The sequence below is a fragment of the Calypte anna genome, chromosome 4B (genome assembly GCF_003957555.1).
Source record: "Calypte anna isolate BGI_N300 chromosome 4B, bCalAnn1_v1.p, whole genome shotgun sequence".
Lineage (NCBI taxonomy): Eukaryota > Metazoa > Chordata > Aves > Apodiformes > Trochilidae > Calypte > Calypte anna.
Window position 1 is genome coordinate 14,226,049 of NC_044249.1, and position 19,545 is coordinate 14,245,593.

A 19,545-nucleotide genomic window follows, 5' to 3' on the forward strand; every position below is an offset into this window, starting at 1 on the left:
GCAAGTTGTAAAATCAGACTGTACACTGCAATTGCAGCATGCAGAAGATCTCTTTCAGTTGTTTATATTGTAAATAAATCGGTCTGCATTTTAGGACCATGTTGTCCTTCAGTTGACTCTCTTACTTCAGAAAAAAAATTGACGGCACATTGATGACACAGAGAGAATAAAAGTGAAAATGGTTTGATAAGTGCAGTAAAAGTTGGATAATTGCCAAAGAGAGACTCCTTTTATAATTATCTCTCTCACCTGAGGCCGCAGTCATGTGGAAGGGAAGTTTCTTTAAATGTTTTAGTTCTACGTTATAGAAATAAAGGGTCCTTAGTGCTGCTGCATCTGGTCGGACTTCCACTGCTAACGATTTGGTTAGAAATGAGTTTGCCACTATCGATATTGATTACTCTCCTGGCAGTAATCAAATAAGGGTGTATCGGCACTGGAAATATTAAAAGTAAAACCCAAACATCAGTTATGAAAAAAAAATGGCACACACGAGCCACATCACATCATCCTGGAAAATAAGAGCATCATCACTTCTCCATGTGTCCAAATGTTTTTAGTCACTGAGTAACTAACTCGAAGACTCGGAGCATCTTAATTTCTTGAACTATCATTATACAGTCAAATAAAAAAAAAAAAAAGAGGGGTCGAATCGGACGTGTGACCCAAACCGCTAACTCGTCCCTTGCAGCTTCCCGGAAGCTGCAGTCTGGGAGAACCTGAGCTGTGCAGGGGACCCGGCAGGTCCTCTTCCTTATACTACCTTTGCTCGATACTATCTATATACATATATATATAATTTATTTTTTTTTTCCCAGAGCAAGGGTACCGTTTGTGGCTCCTCTTGCTATTTGACACTACCTCGAGAGCGAGAAGGTCAAAAATCTCTCCCAGATTATCGCAACCATGAGAAAACTTTATGGAGCCTCTGCAGCCGTTCTCAGGCACCGGGCTGGAGCAGAGGCTGCCTTGGCACCGTCTTTCCGGCTGCATCACACCCGGCGACAGTCCCCGCAGCAGCACTTTGCCAGCTGAGAAATAAATCACAGCCACGTCTTGGAACCGCGGGGCTCCCGCTTGCGCCGAGGTCTCCCCCCGGGCTGGCGCACGCATCTGCAAGAGGGTTTGTTGCACATCTGTGTTAACTGGCCACGAAAAGAGAAATGGAAAAAGAGTGGAGAAAGGACAGAAATACCGTGTTTATCTAACTGAAACACGTATGGCTTTTTTTCCCCACTGGGGAACTGAACAAGTTGCCCGTTTTCGCCCACCCGGGTGAATTTTGTACTGCCAAGATTGGTGGTTTAAAACTTTATTTTTAAAATAGAAACAATCGACTCACACTAGGCAATATCTTCCGTTTGATAACGCCTAGTAGTAACTGTATTGAAAAATCATGCGTTCCAACTTTCAAAAAAGGTTTATTTCTAACCTTTGAATATAAAGCATTTGAACTTGGAAACCAAAGGGCAACAAAAGACTTTGGAAATCTATTAAAAAGACGAAAGAAAGAAAACCAAACAAAAAAATAAAAACCAACTAAACAAAAAACCAAACAAAAATACAGGGGGAAAAAATAAACAATAACCCACTTATTTTCTCTATGGCAGCAGTTAAAGTGGTCTCACGACATTTAGAGGGGCAGAGTTAGAACAAGAAGTGTGAGACACAGTTTGTCTTGTTCTGCAGGAACAACAGGTGAGACATTGTTTGAGAATCAGCACAGAAAGTGAGAAAGCTCGGATTTTTTTCAGGAGGTAAAAAAAATAAAATTAATAGAAGCCACAATTTAGGAACCAGATCTGAGGAAAAGTGTCTACGTTTTTATAATATAAAAGATGGGGAGAAATCGATCTGCAGGGTGTTAGGGGTGGAGAGTTTGAGACAGAGGAGACAATCTTGGCCTTTCCTTTTGGCAAGGTGTACTAAAAGGGTCTCGGTTCACGGTACAGCGACGGCCACGGCGCTGGGGCAGACTGAGGAACACAGTCCCTGTGGGCTGAGGCAGAGCATCGGCTTCTCTGACATGCGGGCATGGGATCATTTGGGAGGAAGAGAGAGAGGTAGAATACATCCCGGCTTCTTTGGTGGCTCCGTGTTATCTCCTCCTTCTTGACGGCAGAAAAATCGCTGCAACAGTGAGGACGGGCTGGCAGCTTTAACATCTTGTCGGCGGCCCACGGACACGGGTGGGGGAGCCCGGGCCGTCCCTCCGTGGGCCGAGGGGGAGCGACTGCCGCTGGCTGTGGCGAAAGCGGACATCCCACCGACACGGCGGGGACATAAGAAACATCGGGGCGGCCCCCAGCAAGAGGAAGGTCGGGGACCGAGGGGCGAGGCTATACGTCCCCGTCCATCAGGCTGAAGTATTTGCCCGGCCCGGGTAAGCAGAGGTAGGGAATGGCGCTGCCCGGGTAGAGCAAGGGGATGGGCAGCGGCATCAAGCAGCGGCTGAGCAGGGTGCTGTCCTTGTAAACGGACGGGAAGGAGAGAGCCGCGGAGACTGAGGGGTGCGGTGGGTCCCCGGGGTGCTCTGCCGGCCCCGGCCCCTCGGTCTCGGCCGACATCTGTCTCTTGAGCTTGTTGCGGCGGTTCTGGAACCAGATCTTCACCTGAGTCTCGGTGAGGTGCAGCGCGGCGGCCAGCCCAGCCCTCTCGGCGCTGCTCAGGTAGCGCTTCACGTCGAAGGTGGACTCCAGCTGGAAGACCTGGCTCTTGGAGAAAATGGTCCGCGTCTTCTTCCTGCCGCCCGTCGCCGGCGATCCGCCGCTCTCTCCGCTGCAGCCCCCAGCCTCCCGCGGAGGCTGCCGGGGGCCGCGCATCCCCTCCGCGGGCAGAGGGGAGCACACATCGCCGCTCTCCGCCTCCGGGTGGAGGCCACGGCTCGTCCCCTCCACCCGGAGCCGGCGAGGCTCGCTGCCTGCAACGCCAAAGCACAGCATCAGCTCCCGCCGCCCGCGCCTCTGCCTCGCATGCATGCATGGCCCCACTGAGAGCTAGGGAGAGGGGCTGAGACGTGGAGGGGGGGCGGGAGGGCTATAGGATGGGGGGGGGGCTGCCGAGAGCTAGCCACGACTCCCCCAACACTCTCCAGGGGCGAGAAGGGTGAGGAGCTTGCAGTGATCTAAGGGAGTCCCTGCTGGCTGTATGACAGAGGAGTCAGGGGCTCCTGCACACCGGACAAACGGCCAAGGACGCCGGGAAGGGGATAAAACACCCTGGAAAAGCCTCTGAAACAGGTTGGTGCGTGTGGGGGTGACACCTCCTCCCGTTTGCCCGCGGAGCTTCGATTCCTTCTCTGGCTGGGTGTACCTGGGTGCAAGTGTGCGTGTGCATGTCCGTGTGTGTAAGCGCCTGTCGGTGGGTGCAAGTGTGTGTGTCGGCGTGTGCGCGGTCCTGGGGCAGACCCCGCCGGGTGCCGGGCTGCAGGGGCGCGAGGGGCTGGGGTGGGGGCCGGGCTGCCACCCGAAGCGGGAGGCAGCCTGAGGCGAGATGCCGGCTCTGTACCCGAATTGCTGGAGCCTTTATTGGGGTCTTGCTCTGCAGGCCCCTCTTCCTCCTCCTCCTCCGGCAGTGCGCAGCGGGCTCTGCGCTGCTCCCAAGCCGGGCGGCGGGGTCCGGGCTGCAGGATGCTGTCGATGCTGAAGGCTGGCGGTGCTGCTGGGGCTGGCGGTGGGGCTCGGCGGCCGCCCCCGAGCTGCACCATGGCGAGGCGAGCCTGGCAGAGCCGAGCTGCGGAGCGGGACTGTCTGCGGAGGGAGGAGGAGAGGGCGGGCTCGGGAGGGCGGGAGGGAGGAGGGGCCGGGGCGGCGGAGGGTGCGGATGGAGCTAGAGGGAGCCAAAGGAATGAGGAGCTGGGGAGGGGTAGAGAAGAAGAGGGAGGGGGAGGAGAGGCGGCAGGGAAGACAGGGAACGAGGAAGGGAAAGGAATAGAAGATGCAGGGAAGCAGAAAGAAAAAGGGATATGGGGAACGGGGGAAGCCATCCTCCTGCCGGCAAGGAGCGCCCCGAAAAGGGTGCCCGGGGCAGCACTCACTGCTGAGGGGGGGCGAGAGGCAGAGTCAGGCCCTAGAGAGCCCACGGAAAAGAGGGAGGTGGGATAGCGGGAGGGAGATCTCTGAGGTGAAGGATAAGCATGGAGGGAGAAAATTGGAAATGAGAGCAGGGGAATGGGATGGAGTGCGGCAAGGAGAGGAAGTGATGGCGCTGAGAGGTGTCAGCAGGGAAACGGGAAGCTGGGAGCCAGCGGAAGCCTCCCGTGTGTTTGTATAGCACCTGTCACGGGCCCAGTCTGCTGAGGACATTTGCTTCAATATGTCGATGCTGTTGTAATCGAATGAGGTCTCTCGTGAAGAATAATTTCTGCAGTCCGAGTCGCTTCCCTGTGGTCTTTCAGCCTGCAGACCCTCAGCCTGAGTACGCAGCGTTGCCCTGGGGAGAAAGAGAACACCTTTCCTCCTGAGAAGCCCCGTGGTGTCAAGCCACCTCGAATTATCCCTGCAGAGCTTTTCTGTAGTTTTAAAGTGCTAAAAATTGTGTGGGATCATGCACTTGGTACGTGAATGATGAGTTATGGATCAGAGGCAACCATCTCCTTCCCTGAGCCCTTGTGTAAAAACAGGGAAATGTTTACAAACGGTTTTTAAAGAGCCCTTTTAGTCTGAATCTCGGTGTTTCCACCGCAAAAACTGCTGAGGGCAACCAAGCGAGAAGCCCTTGAAAAAGAGTTGACAATAGAAGTGCTGACAGGCTCTTATATATCGTGATGCTGGAGATTTTGTGAGCTAAAATCAGGGCATCCTAAGGCTTTGGACTCTGTTAATCTTTAACGTACTTGTTCTTGGGAAAGGGTTTCAGCTCTTTTTCATTAAAAAAACCCAATTCATTTTATAAATGCACTCAGATTTTAATGTAGCCTTCTGATGGAAGGATATGTTATCCACCAAACGAAAAAAAAAAACCGAAAAAACCCAAACAACCAAAAAAAACCCAGACCAAAAAACTAAATAAATAAAACCAAAACATTTCTATCCGTCTCCCCAGTTCGTTGTATTTACCTTGCAACCTCCTGTACAAGCTGGCGGTTCTGGTGGAAAGAAATGTCCTATTAAGAAAGAGCGATAGGGCGAGACAAGGGACAGGAACAATTGGTAAAATGCGAAGAAGCAGCTGAAAAGATAAATTAAATCATGCCTTATGAGGTGGTAAAACTTGGAGTTTGGGGTACTTGGATGCCAGATCGGGTCGATCTTTGCCCCTACTCTCCTGTCTCGGGTTCCCTTCTCGCCGTCTGTGAGTGAGGCATGTCCCAGGTGCTCATATCTGTTCTTGCTGAAAAATACTTCCCTTTTAGGCCCGAAAAAGCCCCATTCTAAATGCATTTAGTCAGAATGTTTTTCAAAATGACATTTTCTTGGAAGAAAAAGGAAATCTTAAAAAAAGGCAGAAAATAGAAGGAAATCGAAGAAAGAGACTTAAGTTTTATATCCTATTTTTTTCACCATGCCCCCCTCCGCCCTCCAAGCAGTGCAAGCTAAGGCCTCGGAGATCCAGGTTGCCAACACCACGCCAAAAAGAGTCTGTCTTCCTTTCCCAGCCCCATTTGGCTGATGTACAGAAATTACTTTTTTTTTCCCCTTGACAAGCACTGTGCAGTGAGGGAGCACACTGCAGTTCTGTACTCCCCAGACACTGAGGAAGGTTAGGAGCAATTCAGTGCAACAAGAGGAATTGGGGGGCGGAAGACTCCGGGATCCCCCTGCGGGGACTCCTACAAGCCAGATCCGTACCGGACTCTACCGGATTCCCTAGGATCCTCTTTATCCTCAGGGATGAATAAAAACTTGACAACAGGTAGACCCGTATCCTCAAAACCCAGACAATCTCCTGTAAGTGAATCCTCAGGGAGAAAGGGCTCTGCTCTCCCCGGAGCTGCTGCGGGGAAAAACCCTCGGCGAACCCTTCTGAGCTTCGGCCCGCCCGCGTTTGGCCCCGGGCTGCTCGGGGGAGGCAGTGATCGACAGGGCAGTGGGGCGAGAGACTTTGCCAAAACTCAGGTTTTTCCGAGTGACCGAGTCCGGGGGCGTGAGCTAAGAGCGGGGAAGGGACGACTCCGTCCGAAGTCTCCTCTTTCTGTGATGACCAACTGTCCGGGGCTGAGCTAGCAAACGGGTCTCATTGACCAAGGGGGGTCCATCTCTGCTACCCCCCCGCAGCACTGCTCCTCACCGCAGCAATTCAGTCCCCTGGCTGCGAAAAGCCGTCTGACAAGGTGCACAATGACTCCGTTTGAAAGCAACAGCTTTCCTTACAATAGGTAGAGATTTTTCAACACTGGTACTTTTTAATCCAGCACTTCATTTGTGTTTTATCTGGGAGGAATCTTGTCGTCTGGAACGTGTTGTGACATGGAGGCCGGAACCGCACAGCGGGAGCGCAGGAATCTTGAAATTTTTTTTTTATTATTATTTTTTTATAATATATTCTTATATTAGAAGCTAACATCATGCTGAGTGGAAACTTTTTACTTAGGAAAGCTTTTTACCAGAAACCACCAGGCACACATATATTTTTTTCCATTTTAGCTCAGAGCACAAAAAAACCTCCTACTCTAAATCTAAATATGATGGGAATGAAATCTGATTAGACTCTACAGAAACGCCACAAAGTCCCGTTTTGCTTGACTCTCAGAGCCGGGCTTGTTCTATCTCTCTATGTACTCAAGGGCAAAAAATGGGCCCTCTTCGGATTTCACTTCCCATTGCAGTTAAGACCCTGACAATTGCGGTCACGACCGCACCTCGCAGCGGTCTTCGGGAGGTCCCGCTGCCCTCCTGGGACACAGCCGGGGCCAGTGGGTCCAGCCCGGAAATGCTGTCTGAAAAGTTCGTCAAATTAACCAAGTGGCTTTGGCTGCCTTTGCGTGGCAGGTCCCTAAAACACACTCGATATTGGCTCTCATCAGGATCTGGCTACGCATTGACGATGGCCTCTGCGGGCCCGTTGGCCCGGGCTGTGTCCCAGGAGAGCAGCGGGACCGCCCTTACCACTGCCCGCGCCCGGTGGGACCCAGCCGGGGAGAGGAAAGACCGCAGAGCCAGATCCTGATGAGAGCCAATATCGAGTGTGTTTTAGGGACCTGCCACGCTGAGGCAGCCAAAGCCACTTGGTTGATTTGACGAACTTTTCAGACAGTGCGGGCAGTGGTTCGGGCCAGGGGGGACACCCCTAACCTGCTTCGGGCATCTCGGGCAGGCAGGGGAGAGGGGACGGTTCCACTAGCTGGGAAGCAGGTTTCCCCGGAGTCCCACAGGAAGGTAGATGCAAGTGTCGCATACAAATAGGCTTTTGAGGGGAGTTGAGCACACCAAGCCGGATCCATCAACCCAGAGGTGCGGGACACAGGCGGATCGGGCTCTGCTGTGACCCCAGGACAGCTCATCTCTTTCCGAAAACTTTTGCTTCCCTCTAAGATCAAGGCAAATTATTCAGCTAAATCGCTTTCCCGCAACGTCTGCTTTTGATATGAAAGGCGTGTGGTAAAATCCTGGAGGGGATTTCCGAAGAAAGTTAGTAATTTTCGGCTGTTCAGAAGAACTGAATTGCTAAAGAGAGAAGGGAAGGGAAGGGAAGGGAAGGGAAGGGAAGGGAAGGGAAGGGAAGGGAAGGGAAGGGAAGGGAAGGGAAGGGAAGGGAAGGGAAGGAAAGGGAAGGGAAGGGAAGGGAAGGGAAGGGAAGGGAAGGGAAGGGAAGGGAAGGGAAGGGAAGGGAAGGGAAGGGAAGGGAAGGGAAGGGAAGGGAAGGGAAGGGAAGGGAAGGGAAGGGAAGGGAAGGGAAGGGAAGGGAAGGGAAGGAAAGGGAAGGGAAGGGAAGGGAAGGGAAGGAAAGGGAAGGGAAGGAAGGGAAGGGAAGGGAAGAAAAATAGAAATATAGAAAGAATAGAAATAGAAATAGAAATATAGAAATAGAAATAGAAATAGAAATAGAAATAGAAATAGAAATAGAAATAGAAATAGAAATAGAAATAGAAATAGAAATAGAAATAGAAATAGAAATAGAAATAGAAAAGTGTAGGATTTGTAAGAAGAGTTGAGAAACTCAGGATAGTTAAATGAAGCATTAAGAAATCCGATCAAAAGTTATATTCATGGGGAATGGGACGGGAAATGTAAGAAAATTGCTTGGATCTGAGAACTGAGAGCAGTAAATACTAGGAGCCCGCTGAAGCCTGGCGCTAGTCTCTCCTCGATCGATGCTGGGATCGGGGCTCGCTCCCCGCCCGCCCTGCATTTGCACAGGGCAGACACTGATTGTGCCAGGGGTAATGTAGAATAAAAGAAAAAAAAATCGATCAAAATATATTGCTCAACAGTGGAGCCAGCGCTCACCTATGAGATTTATCAAGCATTGATGTGCATGAATATTTTAGACCCATGCCTATGAGAAAGTTATAGGGCCATCTCAAGCCGGTGAGCAATGTACCATTTGCAAAAGTAGCCATTTACAAGGTGCTTTTCAGAATATCGATTGTTTTCATTGAAAGTGTAATTAATAATATCTTACTGCAGCTACACCAGGAATTTATTTCAAACCAGTTCCAGATAGTATTTTGATTTTCGTTTTGTTTGCAAAAAAAAAAAAAAAAAAAAAAAAATTTAAAAATAAAAAAGTCACTATTTTTAATCAGCGTCCAATAAACATAAGTTGTCCTTGTGAATAGTCTGGCAAGGTTTCCTTTGCCTCGCCTCTGGAGTGCCATCTAGCTAAGCTGTTGTAGCAACGTTCATTAAATAAATGTCAACAGACAAGGATTTATGCTGCATAATAATATTACAGCTGTAGCATAACTGGATTTATTTTAAAGCTATTCTGAGGTTGCTTTGATCTATAAAAAGAGCAAACGTATGCCTCTATGTGTCTCAAACAGCCTTTGCGAAACTTCTTTGAGCTTTATAGTCGGCCAATATTTTTTCTTAGAGCATTCTGTTTGCAGAAGAAACACAAAGCATGACTCTCACCTCTGATTTGTTTAACAAAAAATATATATATAGGGCAGAAAACTGCTATGAATCCGTTGCTCGGGTTTTGAGGGGGGGACTTAGGGATTTAGGGACATGCCTACTTTGGTATCGTCAGTGTGCATTCATCAATGACTTTGTCTTCTGCTATCTACTTCTTCACATTCCTGCACGAATGTCTTGCCATCGGGTACAATAAAAAGGCTTAATTTAAAAGGTAAAGAAACCTTGAGGTGTCTATGTTCCTACTTTCAGCACCTTTTTAATAAGACACTAAAAAAACACTTTCTGCATTTACAGAATAAGGCATAAGTAAGCACTTTTTTCTTAGATTAATTCACTTCTTGAACCTTTTAATATTTCACTATGATCATAATTTACAGATACAGCTGTATGAAAAAAAAACCCAAACTGTTTATTGAATATAATCAGCACGTCTTTAAAAAACAAACAAACTAATGTCAAAACACATTTTAAAAAATCCGATTGATCAATTTAGCCCTGCCAGTTTCTTAACTTCAATAGAAGAAATATTTACTAGAATCAGAAGTATAATAATCTCATATGTTACTCCAAAGAAAAGGCATGTGGAGAGTGGCAGGCGTTGTTAAATTCCGCGTTTGGAATACAATCTACTTTGATATGACATGTAGTGAGTCTGGATTTTAATCTGGTAGGTAACGCTGGGAAACCCGGGGAGTGGGATATGAAGGCGGACACTCTCTGGCTACTTTCTTTCAGGGGTAGGCCAGGACTCTGAAACAGTATCAAATCAAGTGGGTTTGCCCCCAAAGGAAGAACCATAATCCAAAATCACCTCCTCTGTGCATTAAAGGGCTGAAGTCCCCCAGGCCGCTGTCCTCTAGGCAGGCAGGTCCATCCGGGAACCGGAACTCCCGGCACGCCGCTTCCCATCCTTATACTGCTCGAGGACCAGGCTTTAGAAGTTTTCATCCCAAATTCGTGGACTTGACGGATATGCAAAGAAATAGCTGGCGAAGTTCTCCCGGAATGAGATGAGGGATTTTCAGAGCCAATTAAAATAACACCAAGCAAACAAACAGTTCCCAGAAAATGAACTGAAGTCGTAACGAGCACCCCAAGAAATCAGCACTTTTCAAAGGAACTCGGAATGTATATTTATTTAATTCTCGAGTGGTTTTGAGGCTTTCCGCGTCCTATTTTCAATTGTGCAGTCTGCTGCCCATAGTCGTGTTTCTGGCCGAACCGGAGGGGAGGAAAACAAAACAAAAAAAGTAAAAAAAAATCATTATCATAATAAAATATAATAATAAAAACCGTGGAGAGGTTATAGTCCTCCTCTGACCCTTCTCGGGTTTCGTACCAAAACTGAAGCTCCACCGCAACTCGCCGATCGATTTACTATCAAGAAATCGTGAGATTGCTTCAAATATAAAGCAAAGCTGAGGAAATAGTAAAAATTTGATCGCTCTTTCTTCACCGAAGAGAGGTCCGCATGCACAACAAAACGCAGGGCCCGGCTTTCCCTGCGGGGACACGGAGTGCTCCGAGCTGGTCGGTTCAATTATATGATATGCCCCTAAAACGTACGATCAAAGCTTGACCTTCCCAACAGGGCTGAGTTCCTGTAAAGTAATTTCCCCCTTAATATTCGGGAAAAGAAATTCAAGCTTTTAGAAACAATGATGGTCCAGATATAAATTTAGCGGTGGGTAAAGAGGGGAAACAAAACAGTTTTTAAAGAAAAGAAAAAAAAAAAAAAAAGAAAAGGAAAAAAAAGAAGAAAAAAATGGCAAAAAAAAAAAGGGGGAAAAAAAGGAAAAAAAAAAAAAAAGGTAAAGAAAAAAGGAAAAAGCTTGGCATGCATAATATAATATATCAACATTACAGGTTAACTTGCATAACTGGGCCATACAGCTCCCCAGTCTGACGCCATCTGATTTTTTTTTCTTTCCTTCCTTTTCAATTTCCAATGAGAACTAATAATCGATTACAACAAACCGATCCGTGAGGGATGAAGAAACCGAGGTATGTTTTCCTCAGCCTTCTCAGGAGATTGAATAATAAGTGAGATTGAATAATAAGTGATAAGTGGCAAGCCCACTGGTAAAACATATTGTGATTTTATATATATATATATATATATATATATATATAATATTTAACCGTGTCATTTTAGCTCATAGTTCATCGGAGACATAAATGAAACCAAGAAACCGAATCCTCACAGCTCAGACTTCAGCGAGGCGAATTCATTTCCAACAATTTGCCTTCAAGTTGTTTCAAATCAAAAAGCCAGCACTGAGATGGAGCAGGGGACATGAACACATGCTTGAGTATCGATCGTGTGAAAAGGAGAGTAACAATGGAATGTTACTCAATGGAATGGAAGGGGGGCGGAATCTTTACGAATTAAGTGGCTAAAACAAAGGGCCCTGGAGAAGCTGCTGGAGATGGGAAACCGCAGGGCCCCAAGCTCTGCACGGAAAGCAGCAGAGGCAGCGAGGAAAATGGAAGTTTTCCTTGGCGTGGGCGCTGATCAAGGGCAGGAGGAAGGTTCCTCGGCCGTGGCGGGGATCCCGAGGCTTCTCCGTCCGTGGGGCGGGGGCGGCAGCGCCAGGAATAGCCCCCGGACCCGGTGGTTCCGTACATTCGTCTCACGCTCGGCAGCTCTGCGGGGAAGGGGAAAGGAGGGGAGGAGGCTTTTGATCCCGGAAAACGCCGGTCTGTGTCACCCCGGGGTCTAGGAGGCGGTGGGGGCTTTTCCTCTGAAACGGGGTTGCATTTTCTTTGGATGTGCGGCGGGGGTGGGGGGCGAAGGGGGGGTGCCGACTCGCTTCCGGCTGGTGACTGGGATCCTCGTAGTCCTTTCGGTTCCCTTCGGCTGCTGCTCGTTGCTCCGTGTTACCCCAAAATTAAGTTTATTGCACGTTTAAAAAGAAAAAAACAAAATATCAGAAATTCGAGAAACGTGTAAGTTGGAAATAAAAAGTCCAGGGAGGAAGGAGGGTGGAGCTCGAAGCCGAGGGAGGGGGAGAGGGGGCTGCGGTCCTGGCACAGGTGGGCGCTCAGACGAGTCCTGTCATCTGCGACCGTAGGAATGGGAGAGAGGTGGCAGGGAAGGTGCCCCAGGGGGTAGCTGACGCCGCTGGAGAAGCCCACCAAGGGAGGCGACATGTGGGGCAGGGTGAAGCCCAAGGCGCCTCGCCGGCGAGTTCTCGTGGTACAAAATGGGGACCCGCACTATCCTTTGAGCGGTGTGGGAAAGGTTGGCGGCCTCCAGGTCGGCGGCCAGCTGCCGTTTCCACTTGTTGCGGCGGTTCTGGAACCAGATCTTTACCTGGGTCTCAGTGAGGTGCAGCGAGGCGGCCAGCCCTGCCCTCTCCGAGCTGCTCAAGTAACGCTTCACGTCGAAGGTGGACTCCAGCTGAAAGACCTGGCTGCGGCTGAACACCGTACGAGTCTTCTTCTTGCGGCCGGCTGCTCGTTGTTCCGGTTCTCCGGGTTCCTCGCCGCGTTCCTCCTCTTCCTCCTGCCGCCTGGTCCCGGCCGCCCTCCCGCTGGGCCCCGCACCGCCGCCCGCCCGCCGCCGCCCGCCCTCTCCGACGGCTCCTCGGGCAGCTCGGGAGAGTCCCGGTCGCTGGCTGCGGGGAGAAGCAGAGGGCTAGGAGGTGGGGGGCCTGGGGGAGGGGGTATCGCCCAGACGCTAACTCTGACCCGGACAGAGCCCCTGCCCCTGCCCTGCTCACCGGGAGAGGAAATAACGCGTCTGGGGAAGGAGCCAGCCGGGGCTGGGTCTAACCGAGGGGCGAGGAGCTCTGTCACTTGCGACAGACTCCCAAATATTCGTTCGTATACACACACACGCACGCATACTGATATCCAGGTGCATTAATTATATTTCACTTATATATACTATACTCATCTATGTACATACTCATATGTACATCTGTGCTCACACTCACCTAAACACCTAAACTTATACTAGACATACGTGTAACTTTCACATACATGTTTAGTACATAGACAAATGTACATGTATATGTATGTACACATTTACGTATGCATAGAAATATACGTACTTTTCCAAATACGAATGTACATATATGAATACATGTGTATTATTAATACACACTCACGTATACATGTGTGTACGCAAATATATTTACACACATATGGATACACAAATGTATCTACACAAATATATACAGGTATATACTTAAGAGTACGTATATAAGTATATTGGTGTATGCAACGGGGATACGTATAGTAGCATATGTGTGTATACAAAGAGTAGTAAATAGGAAATATTTTCTCTTCACGTTTCTCTGAACTTGAAAACGCAAATGAACTGGAGCAGCTACTCTAATACCAGGACATTGCTTCTCAGTCCTGGTGTGTCCATGGAATTTCTAACTTTGTGCTTTCCATTAGGAATTTTAAAGAGTAAAAAATATTTCCCATTCTTTACAGACCAGGGGGAAAAAAAAAAGGGGGGGGAAAAAAAAAGAAAAAAAAAGGAAGAAAGGAAAAAAAAAAGCAAGAAAAGCAAGGCAGTTGTTTCAGGATTAGTCTAGTGTTTCTAGATGTAATTTGGGGAAAAACAAAACTATTAATAATCCTATCAGTGTAGAAAGAAACTCTTTGGATTACGACTCCCTCCTCTTCTCCTTACTGAACAATCGTGAGAACTTTACAGGCTCTTACAGATTCAAAGGGGTGCGCCGAGGAGCAGTATTTTTGCTATGAGGATAAAAATAATCCCTGATAGCAGCCCATAAACTTTTTTCAGATGTTAGTTTCTGTCCTTGAATCCAGGCTTTTCCACCAGCGCCCCTTTCCAGCGGGATCCTACGCTCTCAGGCCGCTGTTGGCTGAAGGTGGGTAGCGGGGTCGGCTCTACGGGGAGGAGGGCAGGGGCCCGAGCCCAGAAACTCGCACGGGTTGCCAAACTACCCGCTGCGCTGCTAGGGATTATGGTCCCAACTTTCCGGTTTCCTGGGGCCTCAAAAAGGAAAAAAAAACCACCAAAACCCACCAAAGCAAAAAACTAAACAACCCTCCCCCTCTTATAATGAAAAAAGAAAGAAAAAGGGAAAAGGAGGGAAAAGAGAAAGAAAAAAAAAATCCCCGAACAATCTACAAACCCTGTTTACATTTAGGACAGCGGGGCAGAGTCCCTGACACACTGTGAGCATTTCCGGAAATTTGCCCTCAACCTTCAAAACCGGGGAGGCAGGGCGAGGGTTGAGTGGTCATTCCGAGCATCCCCCTCCGCGCCTGCCCCCGAGCCTCGCCGCAGAACCGGGTCCCCTCCGGGGGGAGCAGAGATACCCCCTTCACCCCTCCACCCCCTCCCACCATCCTCAACCCGCCCGACGATTAAGAGTAGGTAAGGAAAGGCGACTTACTGTCGGGGCTGGCGCAGCCCAGGAAGGCGGCGTGAGCTCGGCGGTACCACCCGACAGCGGCGTCGCGGAGTGGGCAGCCCGGGGCGCCGAGGCGCAGCGGGGAGCGCGGCCCGCAGCGCGGACCCCCGCGGCCGCCACCGCCCACAGCCGCCCGCCGAGAACCGCCGCTCGCCGTGCCCTCGGTGCCCAGCAGGTCCTCGATGAAAAAGGACGAGACGCGGGCGGAGGTGGAGCCGGCGTTTTCCGTGGCTTCGTCCGGCATCGTCGGAGAAAGCTGAGGGAGGGGGGGTCCCAGCTCTGCCGGCGGCTGGTTCTTCGGCTCCCCGCTGCCCCACGGTCGCCTCCTGCCTCTGCCTAGCCCTGTGGATGCTCTCCTGGTATAAAAGGTTTTTTTTCCGGAGTAATCATTTCAGATCGCGGTTTGCCATCATTTCCTGCAAGCTAGGAGGGGAGGGGGAAGGGGGAGGAGGGGAAGAGAAGGGGAAAAAAAAAAACAAAAAAAAAACCCGACAACCCATCGGAGGCGCCAGATTCTGCGCGAAAACGATAATAACGAAATAAAAATGTCATGCGAATTAAACGCTGGACACGAGAGAGGGAATCTTGCGATTGGAGGAGCGTGGTGGCAAATGGGATTTCCGCAGGGGAAGCGTAGGGTGCGGGGAGCGGCGGGGACGGGCGCTGCCGGTGCGGGGAATGTGTGCGTGCGTGTGGGTGTGCGTGCGTGTCTGTGTCTGTGTGCGTGTGTGTGCCTGTGTGTGTGTGTGTGCATGTGTGTGTGTGCGTGATCCGCCCCGGGGCTGCCACTCACGAGATACTTATTTAGGTCAATTAGGGAGCAAATCCCGTCGCGGGGGAGAGGCAGTGCCGGCCCCGGCAGAGGGGCAGCAGTCGGGGAGAGGGCTTGGCCACTCCGCATCCCAGACCTCCTATTGGCTGCAGACTGCTCAGCGAGCAGCCCAGCCAACCAATCCTCATCACAGATATCACAGTTATATTAATATCATTAATAATAATCACACACACCCCCCCGGCCACCCCCCGCCGAGCGCTTTCATGTCAGCAGCGGCGATGGACGGAGGAGATGCGCCCTCCGCCGCCTGGCGGGCTGCAGGCGGAGCGGTGAATTTTACCCTCGCCCGGAGCCCCTGGGTTGGGGCACTTGAACTGGGGGGGGGGGCGGCTGGAGGGACATCGGCCCCGTCATCAGCCAGAGTCGGCGGCCGAGGAGTGTCCCGTCGGCGGAGGGGAAGGTGCCCGGCACGAAAGGGCGAGGGACCCTCACCTGCAGGGTCTCCTGAGGCCCGGTTGGTGACATTTAACCTTTTCCTATATATATGTATATGCATAATCGGTGTATGTAGTTTATTTAGAAAGACAGACAGCCCTCTCTCAGCGAGGACGGGAACATCCACGCGGCCTGTTCTCCCACACCCACATCGGGGAGACAGCGGCGATGCCAGCTCCAGCAACCAGCCCATGGTATACTCCATGGCATGGTATCCTCCATCCAGGCACCTCTGCCTGCCCCCTATGTGAGACACTTCTGGACCCGCCCTCCTCGGAACCGGGACGCCCAGCAACCCCACAAAACTCCCTCTCGTTGCAGGGCGCCCGGGCAGGAGAGTTAATTTCTGCCTTTTTCCTTGGAACCAGGCGAACCAGGTTTGTAGAGGGACGAGTCGATACAGAGTGCACCCGAGGGAGTTTGGGTGAGTACACAGATGCACTTGAGATGTTCAGCTCTCTCCTCCTCTGCTCTGCCTCTCTGTCAGGATATTCCTACTCGTTCCCCTGTATGGTACTGTTGGACAAGCACCCCTTTCCCAAGCCCCGCCTCCCCCTCTCGCTTTTGAATGGGGGCGATGGAAGGAGTGTTCGGCAGGGCCGGGTTGCTGCCTGGTACCGAGCCGAAGCGGTACAGAGCCAGGGTGGCGGTGGGGACCATTGAGGTCACGACATATTTATGAAGAAAAAATAAAAATAGTAATAATAATAATTTTTTTTTTTAAATCCACTTCCAAAGACTTCACAAATACGCAAACATCCAAAGCTCTGGAAATAGACTCTGGAAAAGTAGGAATACACAGGGAAATGTTCGGTTTTCTGCTCTACCTGTGCAGAGACGGAGAGAAGTCTGCTGTACTGTAAACCGGGCAAAAAGATGTTCGTCACTTGTTGTATACGAGTGATATTGACGAGCATTGCTTTTATACTCTGCACATCTTGCTGTGTGTTGCTGGATAGGACATAGGAGCTTGGCGGAGGTGTCTTAAGCCGTCAGCTCTGCCTGGAACACTCCGAAAATTTAGGTGTACTTTTCGGGATGCAGAGAAAAATGTGGACTCTGGTTATTTCTGTATATTTGATATACAGTGTTCGAACGATACCCATGTATCTCCTGTCTGCAGTACATAAGGTGTTCCAACAGTGAAGTCATACAACTTGTTTTAGTCTTGTTTGGTTTCCACTTAGAAAAAGTGTAATGAAATCAGTAAGAGCAAATTTGCTCTTGGGGATTGTTGTTTAGTTTATTTTTGGTTTTAGTCGGTTTTCTTGGTTTGTTTTTTCTGTATTTCTTTAGCACAACATATAACTGACTGGTGTGAAATAAAGCTGAACTGTGTTTATGAAAAGCCATGTACACTTAGACATATTCTGGAAACACAGAAGCAGGATTAGTACAGTTCTATGCCTGCAAATATAGCACTTGTACATTCATGTGTGGGTGAGGGGGTATTTTTTAAGCTTGTAGTTATGTTTACGTATTTTTTACATTGCTATAGTGACATGATTACTAATACTTTGAACTTAATACTCTGTGCTGCTGCTGCTAAAAAGGACGTGTATTTACTTGATGCAGGGCTCGGCGGTGGGAGCAGAAAAATCAGCCAGTGCCGGCATTTTCTTAATTTAATGCTAGAAAGACAACCTTGGCACCTTTCGTTGTGTCTTACCCCCAGAGGTAGCAGGGGGCGGGGAGTCTCCTGTGCCAAGGGCAATGATGCCACCCCGGGCTAACCCCCTGTCGGGCAGGGGCCGTGCCGGCGTGGCTCCCGGACCGTCTCCGGCGGGACTCGGTGTGCTCTCGGCTAGCCAAGACCTCTTCTTTCCCCCCCGCCTTCTCTTTGCCACGCGGTAAACCTTGATTTTTGGTAGGAAGCTGAGTGTTGAGGCTTTCACTGGGCAGCAAGATCCTGCCTGACGCCGGCGGGCCAGAAATTATTTTCCCGTCCTTTCTGCGGAGATGGCTTTTGAGATCAGACTTAGACAATAAGTAGAGGACTTTTTTTTTTTTTTTTTTTTTTTTTTTTTTTCTTTCCTCTTCTTTTCATCTCTGTCTCTGTTTCTCTCCCAGGTACATATTTTCTCCGAGGCTTCGGAAACCTGCAGCTCCAGGGTAGCTCCCAGAGGTGCGGGACGGCTGCGGCCTCTGGCCCCGGGGTGGGAGTCTCTCCTGCGGAGCAGCCCTGGTTTCCAGACTCAATCGATCACTAACGTGGGACGCCAGAGGGATTTCCCTCCCGCTCTTCACCATCTCCGACGGCTCCTGAGCCTTTGGTTGCTGGATGTGGGGGACAAGAAATGTCCCAGAGCCACGCAGGGGGCAGGGAGAAGAGGTAATTTGAGACAGGGTTCTAGTGAGAATTAGCAAACGGGAAGCTACTTTGAGGCCGAGAACGTGCATGTGAGTGTGACAAGTACCTCCAGTGCAGCTCCCGCCGCTGCTCTGGCTCCTCCCGCACGGACCGGAGCGAGTCTGCCCGCAATGTGAATGCAATTACCCTGCTGGTGTTTGATGTCTCTCCTTGCCCTTCTCACTGCCTCGATGTGTCGTAAGATAGAAATGAAATAGAAATGAAATGAAATGAAATGATGAAATGAAACGCAGGCTTTAGCCTCTAACCTCTCTCTAACCTCTGCTCCTCTCCGCTTTTAAGGGCCGGAGGTTCTTCTGGAACCCGGAGCTTTGCAGGAGGCGTTTAACACCCGGCGCTACGGAATGAGATGGTGTTCTGGGAAGCGGAATCATCCTTCCCTCCTCCATCCTGAACAGATCGCTCGGCTCCTGTCACCCTCCTAAAAGATCAGAAGGCAGCGCTGCAGGTAAGGAAATTCTTGGCCAACATCTACCTCTGGCTGGTATATCTATAAATGTATACATTTATATATACATGCATATACCTGTACATGCATATATATATACATATCGCCTTATAAATTAAAATAGCTTTTCAGCCAAGTTCGATTTAGCTATAAAAATAAAGCTAATAAAGGTTGTATTAGCATCTTCACTAAACTGTCGGGATCCATCAAAATGCAAAAGCGTTTTTTGAGACCAACACTCTTCTCCAGAGACACAGAAGTGGTGGTGGGGTGGTTTGGATACCTGCTTAACAAAGGGGGAAGAGGTCCCCTCAGATCCCTGGGGAGTGACCCAAGCCTCTCCAGTGGGGGCAACTCCCGTCCCTGCATGGAGTTAGTCAGGTCTTGGTCCCAGCTCCACTGCCCTCAGAAAGTCTCAGATGAGGCTCAGGACTTGGGCAAGGGGGCTCACGTCCCACTGAGTCCCTTGAGACAAGGGGGCTTTTCAGAGCGGTGTCCCTGTCAGCTCTCCTCCTCCACCTCGGTGAGGGTCTTGTGTGCATCTCAGAGGGATACCCCATTGTGAGTGGCCTTTCCAGCAGGGAACTCCCAAAGGACAAGGACAACACGGCATAGGGAACTCCTTTTTTTCCCCTGCAGGTAGAAAACACTGAAACTCTTTAGACGTGGGTTAAAGAGAACATACGTGCCGCAATACTTCGAGGAATTCCTCTCTGAATTTTCAGTCAATTTTTAAGGACTCTTCGAAGATGGGAAAAAAAGAGAAACCTATAATTATGGGGTTAGGTTTTGGCTTTGCTTCTTCCTTTTTTTTTTTTTTTTCCTTCCTCTTTCTTTTCTTTTTTTTTTTCCCCTCTTTCTTTTTTTTCTTTTTCTTTATTTTTTCTTTCTTTTCTTTTTCCCCCTTTTTTTCTTTTTCTCTTTCTTTTTTTTTTCTTTTTTTTCCCCTTCTTTTTTTTTTTTATTTTTCCTTTTTCTTTTCTTTTCTAGTCTATCTATAAACTCAAATCTATTAAATTATTTGCCAT

The 19,545-nt window shown here is 49.6% G+C and overlaps 2 protein-coding genes across 2 annotated transcripts; both read right to left on the reverse strand.

Annotated features, from left to right (window-relative positions):
- Positions 1 to 1,473: 1,473 nt before the first annotated feature.
- Positions 1,474 to 3,741, reverse strand: LOC115598330 (homeobox protein HMX2-like). Its single transcript, XM_030450707.1, has 2 exons — positions 3,508 to 3,741; positions 1,474 to 2,920 (listed from the first exon to the last, which is right to left on the reverse strand). The coding sequence occupies exons 1-2, from the start codon at positions 3,704 to 3,706 to the stop codon at positions 2,340 to 2,342; spliced, it is 780 nt and encodes a 259-aa protein (XP_030306567.1). The 5' UTR covers positions 3,707 to 3,741; the 3' UTR covers positions 1,474 to 2,339.
- An 8,326-nt stretch (positions 3,742 to 12,067) lies between these two features.
- On the reverse strand, positions 12,068 to 14,736 carry HMX1 (H6 family homeobox 1). The gene is given in 5 exon segments (XM_030450676.1): positions 12,068 to 12,127; positions 12,129 to 12,203; positions 12,205 to 12,533; positions 12,536 to 12,643; positions 14,411 to 14,736. Coding segments are annotated over 5 exon segments (834 nt in total). The 5' UTR covers positions 14,673 to 14,736.
- Positions 14,737 to 19,545: the final 4,809 nt, after the last annotated feature.